Consider the following 17,055-nt stretch of genomic DNA (forward strand, 5'->3'; position numbering starts at 1 on the left):
ACACAATGGTTGGTTTGCATGGTAGTCATTCTTGCCTAATTGTCATCCAACAAGTTACAAATATTGGGTGTAAGACTCAAGAAGCATTCTTATATGCTCAATTTCATCCCATGTGTTCATTAGAAAGTCTTGAATCTTAAACATATACATAGATAAACACCCTCAAAATAAATAAATCATAATACATAAAAATACAAAAAGAAAAATTGCTTTTTTTCTTTCTTTCACTTGCTTTCAACATCATGCCATGCTTTGCTTTCTTTTATGTTATGTTGATTGCATTGATTCACAAAATTGAGCTTCTTCTAGTTTGGTTTTGTTCTTGTCACATGTTTTGTTTCGATTTATTGTCGCTTTTATTTTCTTTTGTATCACTTTTTTCCTCTGCCAATAAACATTCATCAACATTCCCTTCCCTCATCCACAATCTCTATTGCTATATAAGAGGGTGAAATTCAACTGGATTTGAATGAGCCAATGGTGATAAGCAAGATGTATTTATGCATAACTTATCACTAACGTACCAATTTTCGTGATGAAAACAAGGAACAAAACAAATATTTAAATACCATCGTGCTCATCCTTACAGAGCCTACATGAACTGACCTTGATTTTATCATGTGAATGCTCTTGCTCGAAGACATTTCCAGTCACAATAGTGGATTTTCATTACTTCCCCCTTCTTTGTTTTGAGTGTATTGTCCTACCCTGTGCAACCCCCTGAAGGTTCATCTTCTATCGCACTGATGACTTCATGTTCTTATCCCTATTATTACATACCTTGTCCCACTTCTTTTTTCCCCTTTACCTTATTGACTTTTCCCTTTCTCAATTTCATGATATCACTAGAGTCTTTCTAGGTTCTAGTTCATAATATGTGAACCACCTTGTGGAGTCGCCAATGTTGATACACATCAACAATTAAAAAAAATGTTTTGCAAGACATTGCAGGTGTCTTCTTATCTCTAGCTCCATTCATATGTATGTAGTGTAAATTTTCCAATAAGAGCCTCAGTAGCCTTCAAAAAATCAGCAAAAGAGAAAATATCTTCTTTCTCCCTCCAAAGAAAAAGATCCCCATAGCTCCTATTGAAAAATGGACTCCATAGGTTGTCATAAATCAAACAAGAAATAGGTTTATCAAAAAAAAAAATTATGTCCCGACCCCTCTTAACATTGTCTAAGTCAAAAGGGAATTTGTCCCCTTTTTGAAATATCTATAAAAGTTCTTGCTATCGAAAAGAGAGAAGCTTTAAAAATAAAATTCTTCATTTATTCACATTAAAATTATTCACTATCCAGTCATCATTACATGGTTTAAAAAAAAAATATTCACTTATATAATTTCGAGCCTTTTATGAATACCAATATATGTTTCTTCTTTATTACTGTGACTAGGCTCTCCTATGTTCGTTACCAAAGAATTGTGTTACCTAATTCCTTTTGAACTATGTTCAGGACTTGTATTAAAGTGTTGTCACTACGACATATCAAAAGGGTGTATCACTCTCAGGCCGCCCCCAATACATCTTTATAAGGGTTCCAATCACCCATTCCAACATCCAAGTCAAACTCTGAAAGCAACCAAAAGGGCACTCACCCATTCCAACATCCAAGTCAAAGTCTGAAAGCAACCAAAAGGGCACCCTCATCATCAATTGATATGAAGAGAGGTAACCATGTATATGTAATTCATGGTTCCTCCCAAACATCCACGTGGGATATCTTGCACTCATATATGTTATTCATGGTTCCTCCCAACATCCACGTGGGATATCTTGCACTCATATGTTTTAATATATATATATATATACACACATAATCTTACCACATGGCCAACACACATTCATGATCAAAGGAGGTGCCCAACACTCATTTAGGGCCCAATGAAAATGGTAGTGAAATATATCTTTGTTGTCACATTATCCTACAATGAGTATGGTATATATCATTCCCAAATATAAAAAAATATACATACAACTATACGATGATTTCCTTCTAAATAGCGTTGTCACTACTGAGAACATTTGGTGCTGCCAGAGATATAATAATAATGTATTGTGCATGCTCACAATGCATGAGACATACATATAATTTCCTTCTCATAAAAAGTTTCATGCATTGGCTCTCCATGGAGAATTTTTTTTATTGAATCAACCAAGCATTTAATGACTATATAGAACACGAATGGAAATTGTATCTCTGTATTATCCCTCTTGTGCATATGATCTCAATGTATGACAAAGGTCGAGAAATATAAACATAAACAAAGACGAAAATCATAATTTTTCGTGTATGCCAGGCTAGGTAAGATGGCTCTTTGGCACTATAATTACCTTTTGGGAATTGAATATGGTCTCCGATATGTTGAAAATTGAAGGGGAAGTGGAGAAAATGGTAAAGATAGTGGAGGACATATCAGAGACAATAGAGAAGTTGACAACTCACCCATGTGTGGCATATTTTGATGCACAAAAGAAAGAAGCTCTACAACAACATGTACTTTAGTTCCAGATAATGTTGGATCATCTAATGCATGCTTCTCAATGTTGCTCTTCTTATTTCCAATATTCAAATTGTCAGAAAGTGAAATGACTATTTAGTCATGGAATGTAATGTAGAGTTCGTACTTCAGGAGGCTATTCTCTTATAATTGCATGCTTGAGCTTGCAAGGAATTTAACTGCCAAGAATTAGAGATTATACAACGCACACATAAACACAGAATTATGAAACTTATAACTTTCGAACTTTGTAACTTGAAACTTGTTTTCATTTGATGACTGAACTGATTTTTATACACAAAGAGGAAGTTTCTAGAGTCGGTTGGGCAGTGGCTTCTCTAGGAAGCTTTCTAGCTCTTCAGTCTTCCGCCAACTTCTCCAGAAGACGCCGACTTCTCTAGAAGATGCTAGGTTCTACATTTATTGTTGGTGGTTGGATTTATCAATGTTTTCCAACACTCCCCCTTAAATCCAACCATATGACAACTATACAATATATAAGACACTATAAACATACTCCTAATTGACATGCCTACTGGTCTAAGTCTTAGCTAGGCTTACAACAAAACATTTCATTTTTGCCTTCTTGCTAAAGGGTCCATGCTTGTTCATTTGCTGGTACAGTTTCATCTTCACCTTTCTGGGTTTCCTTATGAAATTCCTTTGCTCCTTGCTTACGTACTTAACGTCAACAACCTCTTCTGGATTGGGATGCAATGCAAGATCCCGAACAAGGTAATCTAATTCATGTTCTCCCCACTTTCCATGAGGAACCAGCGAAGGAGCCACCAAAATGCAGTCATATTTGAACATGAGCGGCCTCTGAACAACATCCATGGTAGTATCCTCCATAGTAGCAGTCATCTTGAAAGCAGATCCAATAAAACTTCTAACAATTGGGTTATGAGAGAAGCAAGTTTTACTCTGAGTGATTTCTTCAACGACATGATCCTCAACAACATGAGTGATTTCTTGAACAACATGATCCTCAACAACATGAGTGATTTCTTCAACAACATGATTCTCAACATGACATTGTTTGTCCAAGAACTCAAAAATACTGCTAATCCCAAATGGGTTCCTGAGAAAATGATCATCGAAAGGATCATTGTCAAAAAAGTCTAAAAAGATAGACATATCAGCTAGGCTTAAATTTTCCTTAAACTCTGACCAGCTTTGACTTCAAAGTAGCACCAGGCTCGACTCTCCCTCTCACTTTCCGGATGCGCACCACACTGTCGCTGCCCCTCTTCTGATCAACGTTTTCCAACAACAATTTCACCTTCAATGATGAGGTCTCGGCGACTTTATCCAGCACAGGTCGCTTCGATGTCCACTCCACAACAATCTAATATTTAGTAGCTCTGACGAAGGCAAGAATACCAGTCCGGGCGACAACACAAAAAATCACAGAAAAGCTTACAAACATCTTGGAAACCACATGGAAGTGGCAATCCTCAATTGGACCGCGATGCAGTTCTCAATACTACAATACACACAATACAAGACAAGCAAACATACATTTAGCTCAAGGGCCAGTCTGGTGAAACCACTTCTTGCAATTATAGACAGAGCAGAAAGCCTGCAAACAAGTCAGCACCAAAAGTATCGCTGCAGCGAAGAGAGAGAGGAATTTCCACGACCCGAATACATGTTGCTTCAGAGTTACAACAACACGTATAAAAACAAAACACAGGTCAATTCAATTAATTTGAGAGCCGAGGGTTTCGACTTAGTGTTCAAGTGAGCTGTGAGGTCACATAAGCTCGGTGGAGGAAAGGCTTTGAGCCTTATCGTTGTTTTGAGTTTTTTGTGTTGAGTTCTGAGTTCTGCGGCACCGAGTGCTATGAATGCCCTGTGAACTCAGCCATTTGAGTCTAGAATCAAGCAACAGTGTGGGTGCGTAGTATGTCATAGAGCACTGTGTATATGATTTCTTGAACCTGTTTCTTGTGGTGGATATTGAGTGTATGATTGTTGTGTGACTGAGCGCTAAGTAATGTTGTTGTGCTGCCATTAAGTAAAAGTGCAGCACTATCAAGGAAGATTGCAGCTCGTGGAAAGTATTTGTAGAGTGGAAGCCGCAGAAATCCATTCGAGCATGAAGGAGCCTCGAAGCCGAGGAATTTCAAAGAAGAGCACCAAGGAGAGCCAAGGATTTCTGTTGTGTGTTTCGGCAAGTGAGGCGGAGGAGAGCAAGTTCCAAGGAATGGAGACACCTGTGAAGGTCTCAAGAAATGATATGTGTTTGAAGAGTGGTGGATTGTGTGCCACCTACGAGCATTGTGACACTGTGGAAGTATAGTCAAACTTCCTGAAGTGTCTGGTATATTGATAGGCATTGCGCACCAGGAGAAGAGTTGTGTGCTCCGGAGAAGGACTGTCTTATGCTTTGATGTTTGCATTATAGGTTGTGTGGATCTGAATTATGATTTTCTGCTTGATTGTCTGATCTAATTGCTAATGGGGGCACCTTATCTGCAGCCATAAGATTATTGGAGCGTGTTGGTGCTGAAGTTGTAGAATGTGCATGTGTTATTGAATTACCAGTTTGTTTTTCCACCATACTCTTAAATTCTTTAAAGTACTCAAAAACATCACTCTTCTTTCTTATGAAATAAACCCATGTATACCTAGATCTATCATCCACAAAAATAAGAAAATACCATGCTCCACCAATAGATCTAGTTTGCATAGGTCCACATACATCAATATGACTTAATTCAAGTATTTCCCTTTGCCTTTTTTCTTTATGTACAGGAAATTCCTCCCTATGTTGCTTGCCAAGTACACATGCTTCACATTCAACATGATCATTCTTCAAGACAGGAAGACCTTCAACCATTGTGTTCTTTTGAAGTAGCATTAAATCTTTGTGATTTAGATGTCCATACCTTTGATGCCATAATTCTACTATTGATATTGTTGTAGATGCCAACGCTTGATGACTTTTTCCTGGTCACATCCAACTTATACAAGCCTCCAACTCTGGTTCTTGTGGCAATAACCTTGTAGTGATCTTGAATGTCTTTCACTACACACTATGATTTAACAAATTCCACCTTCAAATCTTGGTCAGTAATAGTAGAAACATAAATTAAATTATTTTTGATATCAGGAACATACATCACATTATGGATCTGTTTCTCTTGTCCATTAGGCAAATTCACACCTATTACTCCATAACCTTGAACTTTAAGTGATCTGTTATCTCCTAGATAAACATATGTTCCATCAATGTTTTCATAATATTCATCAAACCACTCCTTATTACAAGACATATGGAGTGATGCACTGGAATCAATGAACCAAGCATTCTTATGAAACATCACATCCCTACTTGCAAGCAGTCTATGAGTATTGGGATCAAACAACTTGTATGCTTTTTGATTATCACAATAACCAATAAATATGCACTTAATTGACTTTCAAAACACAAAGGCTTTGACACTCCTCTTCTGCTGCCTCTCTGCAGCACACCTCAAAGTTGAGACATGTCGTACCAACGATGAGATATACAACACAACACTGGTCCACAACAGACTTTACTCCTCTCTTTCGTTGCGCTCAAACTAACTATATCTTCAACCTACAAACAGCGCTGCCAAGACATCCACAGGCCAAGCGAATACTCTGTGCAGGCTCCTTTCTACTGACAGCAACCATATAACTAGCAGACTCAACCCTTGGCTTTATTCCATAGCGGACTGCTCTCTTTTCAGGACTCTTTCAATGGGGTTCGATCACACAACAACTCAACGACAGCTGAACCTTTAACCATGCACAGATGCACTTATCCCACACAGTAGAGCAAGAACACTCGACTCTACTATATTAGAGGCTTACCAACGGTCCCTCAACTTCACACGGTCTGCACGTAACACAGGACTCTCCAACTGCAGGATCTCAGAACCTACTATAAGGCTGCGCCATGGCTGCACAGACTCACTCTGCTTCCGGCCTCTCAATCCTCAGTTGTGATACCAAATTAGAGATTATACAGCTCACACATAAACACAAAATTCTAAAACTTATAACTTTAGAACTTCGTAACTTGAAACTTGTTTTCATTTGATGACTGAACTGATTTTTATACACAAAGAGGAAGTTTCTGGAGTCGATGGGGTGGTGGCTTCTCTAGGAAGCTTTCCAGCTCTTCAGTCTTCCGCCGACTTCTCTAGAAGACGCTAGGTTCTACATTTATTGTTGGTGGTTGGATTTATCAATGTTTTCCAACACCAAGTTCCTCATTGTGGGGATTTGAAAGAGCACTTGTAAAGGTTGCAACAATAGATGAAATCATTGTGTAGAGCTACAATTATGGAAATGATGAGACAACGTGCTACAGAGGCTGCTAACAATGCTTGATTGAATAAATGTACGTGCAGTTTAAAGTTCATATAGGAGCAAAAATTTTCAAAACTTCAAATGTTAGCCAAGATAAGATTGAAAAGATGGGATTGATCTGACTCTTCTTCTTAAAATTTAAGATAGCAAGGGCCTATTGGTTTCACATGAAATTTGCAAGAGAATATCCAAGAGTTACAGATATTTCACATCAAGCATTTCTTGTCCCATATCTCCAAATCCTATTAGATTTGTATCATTATATTTCGACATGTATGATTATGGACTCTAATGTTAACATATCATTGTAGAATTACCCCTGATGGTTTTCCGCGGAAACAATCTGTGTATAGTAATTCATTCATTTTTGCAATTTACAGGATGGTTGCTTATATATGTAGGACAGGAGGTACAAAAAAATCATATTCATTATTTATTTTGGGGGCGGGGGTTATCGTGAAGGAAAAAAAAGGATAGAGCACAAGAAGTTGTAACTTGGTTCAGGAAGCGGGGGGTGGTGTTATCGTGAAGGAAAAAAAAGGATAAAGCACAACAAGTTGTAACTTGGTTCAGGAAGAAGACACGTTAAAGCAAAATCTCTTTATAACAAAATCTCTTTATAACAACTTGGGCAAGGAATATTGATTTACGCATTGAGAAACCATGTAATAAATAAATATACATGCATACTTTGTGTAGATAACTACAAATTGAATAAAGATTAAAAGATTGACGACAATTTCTCATTGGAGGCAACGAATGCAACCATGAAGCTCTCGTCCAACGATGAATGGAGGAGGATATAAGGGATTCCCTCATTTGATATTTTCCTCTTTCGAGTATCTCTTGGAATATGACTGTAGAGTTCTATTGGTTTATAGTCAGCGAAGGATGTGATATTCTTTTTACTGTTGATTAGTTTAAAATGATTGTGCATCACCTTTCCATTTTCTTACATATCTCACCATGCAGAAATGTATTTCCATGCAAAAAAAAAAAGGATTTATCTTGCTGGTCAAATCTCCTTTGAATGGTTTCTGGCATTTGGGTTTATGTTTTCAAATATGGTTTAAATTTCACTTTTATTTCCATGTTATATAAATCTTTCACTTTTTACTATATTTGATTGTTTCTACACTAACCTTAATTTTTGTAAATAATGTGCTAACTATTTCCTTAACTTTTAAGTTTATTTCATATTTTTTTTAGTTAGCGGCCTTCTTTTAATTTAGTTTTGCTTTTGTACATATTTTTATTTATGTTTGATTTTAATGGCTCATTTTTATTGGCTAGCGTTCCCTTAACATTTAATTGTTGTGAAAATAAAAATCTTATTCATTAATAACTTAACCATACAATTTGCATAATGAACTAAGATTTCATTTTCATAAAATAAATACATATGCAACTATTGAACTATAGAGTAAAAGAATCAATTACACAAGTTGTATGTGTGATCTAGTGGTAAAATCACTTGTCATGCAACTTGGAGGTCATAAGGTCATAATTTTGAACCCCAATAAGTTCATTTTGTTGAACTAAAATTATACAATAAAAGGGGTCAATTAATGCTCTTTCACAATGTTTAATTGCCATTTAATCAAGACTTACTCATTATGAATTAATAATGTGTACCATACAGATGATTAAGATTTTAATATTATAATATAAATATATCAAACAACAATTAAAACACCATTAATGAGAAACATTTAATATACAATATGCCTTCAATTATTCATCTATGTAGCTAATGTTTGAAATTAATAGGAAGACTGTCATTTATTTAATTGTTCTCATATAAAGGGTATTGTAGTCAATTATCTTACATAGGGTTAATGTATTGTGGTCATTTTTTTTTTTTTTATTCATAAAGAAATGCAGTTGAGACTCTACAGTACTCTAGGGCCAAAACCCTAAAGTCTTGTTTAGTTTGCTACTTTTGTATATAATTTTATGTTTAAGGTTAGGATAGCTAGTTTTTTTTTATATTCTTTTCTTTTGACTGTCAGGGTTGATAGCTACAAGATTCTTCCTCATCATCTACAACTCCTTGACACGCAAGAAGGGATAAGTTACACCACTCTTGGCATGGACTTAACTCCAACTCAAGTGGCTTTAAACTATTGGATAGCATTCGCGTTATTTCTCGTCAGCCACTGAGAAGTCTAAGATGTTGATGTGGATGTAGTGCTAGAGTGACACTATCATTTCAAAACATCAACAAATATTGTTAATATTGGAGAGCAAGAGAGACAAGGTATGTCGTTTACTACAATAGATCTAGTTAAAGATTTGAATTGTCGTTGATTTCAACCGTCATTTTTATATGATCGATATGAAAAGATGGGAAAACAATCATGTGTAATAATAAGAACATTAGAAGAAAATAGTTTGAGATTGATCATAATGAAGACTATTTGAAATTGATTACATTCTTATTATTCACACTTTTTATCATTCAACACTGTTACTCTGTCAATTTGGATTTGAAAATTTTATTTTATCAAATTTTCATCATTCAAGTTATTAACAGTGTCTATAATATCAACAAACTAAGGTAATTGAGAAAATAAAATTGAAATGACTAGAATAATCTTAGACATATTTAGCATATTTAGAATTATAAAAATAATCAGTTGTTTAACAAATTTTATGTGATCATAAACGACTAAAAATAGCCTAGATCCATCTTAACCCCAAATCTATCTAGCGTCGAGAGATATCAAATCTCTCAAGGTGTGAAAATTTTCTCAATTTTTGCACTCATAAAAGAGGTTTGTGCCTCAAGAGATTTGATCCCTCTCAACATTTGATAGGTCTGGGGTTTAGATGAATCTAGATTGGTAATAATATCATTATAGCTTTTTAAATTATTTATTTTAGCAAAATAAATTATACATAATTCACAAGAAAATCATTAATAATATATACATTAAAATATATTCTATTCGATTTAAAGTAAATTTAAATATGATAATAGAAAATCCAATATATATCATTAACTACTTAAATTATACTCTAGTCACATATATAATTGATATATATGTGATTTGAAATATATTGAATTCTAAGAGTATATATTTCAATATATATAATTATTCCTTTGGATCAAGATTTTATATAATAAGCCAGGGCATTTTAAAGGGGTTAGTCATTAAGGAAACTCAACCATATAAAAGAATGTAGCCTTTTCAGACATACATAAGATAAAATATTGACTAGAGAGGAAAAATTCAAAATACATATGCAATATATCAGGTCTTCAAGGCCTTGAGGAAACTAAGGAAATAACACAAAACTAAGAAACTAAAACCATAACACAAAGATATTAGCTAGGAAGAATGGTTTGTATCTATGGCCTCTACTATAATAGGCTTCTTGTTGCTTCCAGAAGAGAAGCCAAGATCTGGAGGAATGCCTAGATTCTTTTTAATGCACTCCAACCAATGATCCAAAATAGACATTTGACACTACAAGTGGTCTAGAGATACGAGAAGGTCATCTAGGCTTTTTTACATATCAAATAAGACTTTACGAAGCATACACTTCATTTGTCAATAAATTCCCATTGCGTACATATATTAATTATACCAACTACACATGTGTCTGGCATCAAGAATCCAATCTGCCACATTAGCCAAAATTTTTGTGTCTAAGAGAAGGCATCACTAGTTGGAAATCTCCCTCTCATCCTCAGTAATCTCTGCTTAGATTAGAGGGGGAGTCACCACTTGGAACCACACTATTGAACCTTCAACTTTGAGTAAAGCTCTTGTACATCCATATTCCCCACGGTCTTGATAATACACATCATCACAGTGAACACGAGCTTGTTGTTGGGGCATGTCTACTACATAAGGAGAGAAGTTGTTTTCGAGGAGGAGAGGATCTTCAGGAATTGGACATGGGAGAGATGAGAGAGAGGTGTGTTGAAAATCTAACTAGTGTCAATGTTCATAATGAAATTTAAATATACTACTGATGTAATCATTATAGTCATTTATAATGATCATTATTATTAATTTATTTCTTGTCAAAGTATGGTCTTCATGCTTTTAGGGTTTATTGAGTCAAAAGAAAATTTGTTATGAGTCAAAGAAATGTACTTGAGTCAAAGTCCTATTTGGACTCCTTGTAAGAAAAAGAAAATTATTTTATCTTAAGTCAAAAGGAGTCAAAAAGTCAGTTTGTCATCCACAAGACCAAGTCGGCCCTCCCTAGACAAGTCACCCTAAAAGAGGCACCTATTCGACCTCCTAGACAACTATAAATAGAAGACACTTCAGCCTCATTCAAACACACATCTAACACATTGAATTATGTGCCAAATAGAAGAAGAAAAATAATGAAGTCAAAGGGGGGAGAAGAGAATTCAAAGGAGAGAGAAAAACTAGCATTTTGGCTTGTTTATGTTCACGTGCAAAGGTGTTGGGGCAACTTTGTGAAATTGGTTTGAATTTATGTGTTTAACCAAATTTGATAAGGTTTGATTAGCGTTGACTTCCGTTCACTTTGACTTGGTTGGAAGAGAGTTGAAAGAGGGTTGGCTCGGGGTTTTGTGGCAGTATTAGTCTTGGTATTGGTCTTGGGTCTTGGATATCTCACTTTGATCTGATTCTATAAGAAGAGGAATTTTGGTTTTTCCCCCTTGTGGGGTTTTGCCCTAGCTTGGAGCCTACATCTTTGTGTTCTTTGTCTCTTGTGATCTTCATGTTTTGTACTTTTTTGTAATTACTTGATGAAGAAAAGATAAAATAATTAATAAAATCCAACAACATTCACAAGTAATTATCAAGTAAGAGAAATCACATCTAATCTACAAGCTCCTTGATTTCTCAACAAGGTGGACAGTGGAACGACAACCCAGATCACAACCAAGCCTGAAGGAGAAGGCTCAAAGGAGAGCCTAGAGAAGTTTAACACAGAAATATCTAGAGAAACCTAGCCCCCCAGATACCCGAGAGGCACAACCTTGTAGATACCAAAACAAATCTATGGTAAAGAGCAATAAAATGCAATAGAAACTGAACTAAAGAACCCAACATGATAGAAAAATGAAACCAAACAAGAGATGAAGGTAACTGGAAATACCAAGAGAGAAGGAGAGTTGGAAAACCTAAGAGGAAGGATGGCAAGACCGAATAAAAGAAGGCTCCCATATTCACTAAAGAAAAACTTACAATTGATAATACTTCTCTTTCTAGATAATTATCTTAAAAATTGAAAATTACTGCAACTGCAAGTTATGGATAGAAAACACTGGAGCAACGAAGAAAAACATTATTATGAGTATTCTCCCTGAGCTTCACTCCACGCAGAGAGGGCTAAGATAATTCGATGGAAAAATTGAGGAGAATGTTGCAGGCTTGAACTACATTGACAAATGGTGTTGAGAAAAGGTGGATAAGGTTCCTTTGCCCCAGGCCAGCAACATGAAATGCCGCTTTGTTCTTGGAGTTGGCATTATAATAATGAATTGCAAGATTCCTCGCTAGAAGCAATGATGCCAAAATTTACCACCTGATGTGATATGAGTTATATCCATCAACCTAACATTTAAGACGTTCATTAATGGCTGCAACAAAAGACTAGTTACACGAGGTAACCAAAGTTGTATCGTAGGTGGGAGGATTCAATGATAGACTAAGGACACCCACTGAGGATTGCAATCATAAAGAAGGTTATTCATGTACTGGCCATAGAACAGTAGAGTGAGAACTTCCCCTATGCCATTGACAAGTACCATATCAATGTGTTTAAGGGGGGCATGCTACCATGTCCCTTGGCCATGTGGCCAAGTGAGACAACAGAAGCCTACCCCACCCTTTATCAAGTCAAACACTCCATCCAAAAATCCAATATATATAATTAATTATTTTACATATATATATTATTGAATATAATGTATTTATATAGGGGAAAAATATATTTTAATATATATTAATTACGTTATTATATAGTGTATATTTAATTAAGCTTTCTATTTTTTTTCTTTTAATACATTTTCCATTTTATGATAAGCAAATTGGTCTTTCCAAATTTAAGATTCCATGCTACTCCAAAATAACAATACACTAAACTACAAATATTTTTTTCAAAGTTCAGAATCTTTAGTCTATACTTAGTAATGAAAGTACATTAGGAGTTCTAATTACACACTTCATTCTCACACATCTACATAGAGCTAAACATCAAAGTAGATGAAATATCTAAACATTTATTATCCATAAATTCTATGATGATCAATTGATTAGTGGTGTCCCTTTTTCCCTGATATCTTTTTATCATGGTTTTTGTTCAATACTTAGAACAAAATATCATCTTTGAAGAAATTGGTTATTATTATTTTTTTTTTTAATGTTTATGGCTTTTTCACGGTCAAATAATTTTGTAATCTTTTTCTTAGAGAAAAATTAATATATATTCTATATATTTTATATATATATATAATTGAATCTATAATATATATATATGTGGGGGTGAAGTGATGTGTTTATTGGACCCATCCATTTTTTATAAATTGTCCAAACCCAACCTTTGTGCATATGTTTCAAGCTTGCGGCTACTCAAGTGCCTTGGTAAAGAAACTTACTCGCACAGCTTGCCACAATTTTCACAGGCACAGAAATGGAAGACTCCACGCAAAGTCTGTAACGGATGACTCATTTTTCTCGAATGTTTTGGAAGTCATAAATCAAGTGCAGTGCTATGTATGTAACTTGAAGCCATTAATAAAAAAAACAGAAAGAATATATATGTGTGTGGGGGCATGTTGGAGCAAGCAACTTTTTATTTGAAATGAAGTTGTACAAACGCAACTTTGTGCAAATGTGTTTGAAGCTTGCAGCTTCTTAAGTTCTTTATTAAACAATAATGCTCGCACGGCTTGCCACAATTTGAAGAGTCCACGCCAAGTCTTTAATGAGATGACTCCATTGCTTCAATGTTTTGGAAGTCATAAATCAATTGCAGTGCAACGTATATAACTTGAACCCATCAGTCAATTTTCTGCATCACACACTCCAGCTATTTGCCAACACTACACACAAATTCACGTATTTTGCTCTTCAACTTTTAGAACATATAGAAAGGTATTCAATTCTTGTTACAGAACAAATATTTCTCAGGCAGCAGTTCAGCGAACAAAGTAATTGATCATTTTTCATCAGAACCTGTGTTAGGATCTGCACTGCAATAACAACAAATGAGTAGCCCTAAGTGTAAATCATTCATGCGACCAACCCCTTCTGCTTCCATCAATCACTTGCCTACTGTCCAATCGGCCACATCTACTTCTTGGAGCAATTATCCAGTCAATCCCCACAAATATTCTATATCATTTTCTTCTCCTGGACATCTTAGGTTTGCCAATATTTGGCAACCGCCATTTGCCTATGGTGCTCTCCTTTCACAGCCCAGAAGAATGGGTATTTCTGAGCCTGTGGGATTTAATGCATACCTAGTAAGACACCTCTCTGATCACTCCAAAGCACATAATCATGAAAAGGATAAAGATGTTTCAGGGGAAAACAGGTTAGAATTCTGTGACTTTGATTGTTCTTGAGTTTTTCTCATTCTTATTCATCCATCTCTGTAGATTACATTGATGAAAGCTTTATTGAACCAACCCTTGAACTAGGATTACTTATAAATTTGGTTTTATATATTGACTAATAAATTATGAATTCTTAATGCAGATCCAGAGATATAAACCTAAATGGAAATGAAAATCATATTTTCTGGTTTGTCCCACACTGGTCAGTAATCACTGGTGTGTTTTATTCAATTCTCTTTCTTAATCCTAAATATGGATTTAAATGCCCTGTGAATAAAGATTACATGGATTTCTGTGTTTATAAAGAAATAAAACTTCTGAAAAAATTATTAGAAACAAAGTGTGTGGACAGAAAACCTGAATCAGAATTGTTCAATCTTGAGCTTTCTTTTGAATTGTGTGTTTTCAATCCCTGCAGGCTACGATGGCTCTTTGGATCTATGGTAACCTTATGGGGCGGGCATATGGCTAATCTGTTGAAAATAGAAAGTACGCCTTTTCTCTGTGTAAACAAGAGAATTCCATTGTGTTACAGAGGCCAAATATTGTCTATTAATTTACCAATGAAGGAAACTTTTTGAAATGTTTGGATTGGATATAACAAACTACAGGGGATGTGGAGGAAGTAGCAGAGCTGGTCGAAGATATAGCAGAGGCAGTAGAGAAATTGGCGACCATGACGGAGGAGATCTCTAAAGATGTAGAAGAGGAGTTCCCTCAAGATGGAGCCATCAATAAAGTGGCACATTTTGTTGAGCACCTCTCTCAGGAAGTGATCGAAGATGCCCATGCCACACAAGAATTTATTCACCAGGTAAATATTTAATTCCAAGATGCAGAAACAGCACAAACATTACATGTATTTATATGAAACTAATCATCTTTACATATTTCATATTTTTTTTTTGAGGTTATTCCAACAATATATTCCAAGATGCAGAAACAGCACAAACATTACATGTATTTATATGAAACTAATCATCTTTACATATTTCATATTTTTTTTTGAGGTTATTCCAACAATATACTTGGATAACCATTTCTCGGTAAATACAATTGACATATTTTGGAATAATTCATAAATAACCCTCGAAATAACTCTAATCAAGATAATCTAAATACCCTCGAGTTTAAGTCCATTGTAGATTCCCAAAATGGACATGGGCGAGTTCAGTTATTTGACCTTGCCCATGTTAAATATTCCTGAATCTGCAATTGACATAAAGATGCCGATAATAATGGACATGGGCGAGTTCAGTTATTTGACCTTGCCCATGTTAAATATTCCTGAATCTGCAATTGACATAAAGATGCCGATAAATACTTTACAAATAAATTTTGTTTTATTTATATTAGCTAATACTGGAACTGTGATGGATTCAGATGACTTCTACTGAGAAGATTGTGGAGACAAGCATAGAGACTTCAATGGAGGCCTTAGAGGGGCTGATAAATGCAAAGGCAGCCATTTCTAAATACAAGCATTTAGTTTTGATCTTCTTTATCCTATTTGTAGTGTTATGTATGATGAGTATGATAAAGATGAGTCAAACATTTATTCTCAGGGGTGTTTTCATAATATGAAAGATAATACGTCTTTTAATGAACCTCTCCCTGACGAAGTCTTTTCTTTTGAAGAGTTGAGTCTCGATGATGAACGCCCACACCATGACATGGAGAACAATGAAGTGTTCTTTAATGAGCTTGAAGGAGAAATCTTCTCTTTAAATCTTGAAAATGCTTCCTACTCTCATGATATAGATGATGAAATATTCTTTAATGAAATTGGGAAGGAATTTTTTGTTCTTGACTTTGGAGACACTTATTTAGTTCTATCAATTGAAACATGTTCTGCATCAACACTCCCTTATGTTTGTGAGGAAAAATATGACCAAGACTACATCGATACCTCCCTTGACATGAGCCTTGATCTCGTTGTGCATAAGTCTTATTATTCTTCTAGTATAATTTTCACATGTAAACACACAGTCATTGGTTGGTACGTTATGCAATGTGGCCAGCAATACTTTTCGCTTCTTGTTAAGCCACTCTCACCATTAGACACACTGGTTGGTTTGCATGGTAGTCATTCTTGCCTAATTGTCATCCAACAAGTTACAAATATTGGGTTAAGACTCAAGAAGCATTCTTATATGCTCAATTTCATCCCATGTGTTCATTAGATAGTCTTGAATCTTAAACATATACATAGATAAACACCCTCAAAATAAATAAATCATAATACATAAAAATACAAAAAAAATGTTTTTTTTCTTTCTTTCACTTGCTTTCAACATCATGTCATGCTCTGCTTTCTTTTATGTTATGTTGATTGCTTTGATTCAAAAATTTGAGCTTCTTCTAGTTTGGTTTTGTTCTTGTCACATGTTTTGTTTTGATTTATTGTCGCTTTTATTTTCTTTTGTATCACTTTTTTCCTCTGCCAATAAACATTCATCAACATTCGCTTCCCTCATCCACAATCTCTATTGCTATGTATGAAGGTGAAATTCAACTGGATTTGAATGAGCCAATGGTGGCAAGAAAAATGTATTTATGCATAACTTATCACTAATGTACCAATTTTCTTGATGAAAACAAGGAACAAAACAAATATTTAAATACCATCCTGCTCACCCTTACAGAG

At 35.1% G+C, this 17,055-nt stretch overlaps 1 protein-coding gene across 1 annotated transcript; it reads left to right on the plus strand.

Moving 5' to 3' along the window:
* Window positions 1-13,857: 13,857 nt before the first annotated feature.
* On the plus strand, window positions 13,858-16,144 carry LOC149234419 (uncharacterized). Its single transcript, XM_089461166.1, has 5 exons — window positions 13,858-14,386; window positions 14,551-14,610; window positions 14,827-14,897; window positions 15,020-15,222; window positions 15,792-16,144. Exons 1-5 carry the CDS (start codon window positions 14,058-14,060, stop codon window positions 15,990-15,992), a joined length of 864 nt encoding a protein of 287 aa, XP_089317292.1. The 5' UTR covers window positions 13,858-14,057; the 3' UTR covers window positions 15,993-16,144.
* The last annotated feature ends 911 nt before the right edge of the window (window positions 16,145-17,055 follow it).

The sequence above is a fragment of the Pinus tabuliformis genome, chromosome 8 (assembly GCF_031772625.1).
Source record: "Pinus tabuliformis cultivar Carrire ecotype Pingquan chromosome 8, CPIR1, whole genome shotgun sequence".
Lineage (NCBI taxonomy): Eukaryota > Viridiplantae > Streptophyta > Pinopsida > Pinales > Pinaceae > Pinus > Pinus tabuliformis.

Excerpts from the sequence above, each read along its gene's own strand:
- LOC149234419 (XM_089461166.1), top strand. The coding sequence starts at position 14,058 with ATGAGTAGCCCTAAGTGTAAATCATTCATGCGACCAACCCCTTCTGCT. Across the intron at positions 14,898-15,019 it reads TAATCTGTTGAAAATAGAAA|GGGATGTGGAGGAAGTAGCA; the intron begins GTACGCCTTTTC and ends AACAAACTACAG. Across the intron at positions 15,223-15,791 it reads CACAAGAATTTATTCACCAG|ATGACTTCTACTGAGAAGAT; the intron begins GTAAATATTTAA and ends TGATGGATTCAG.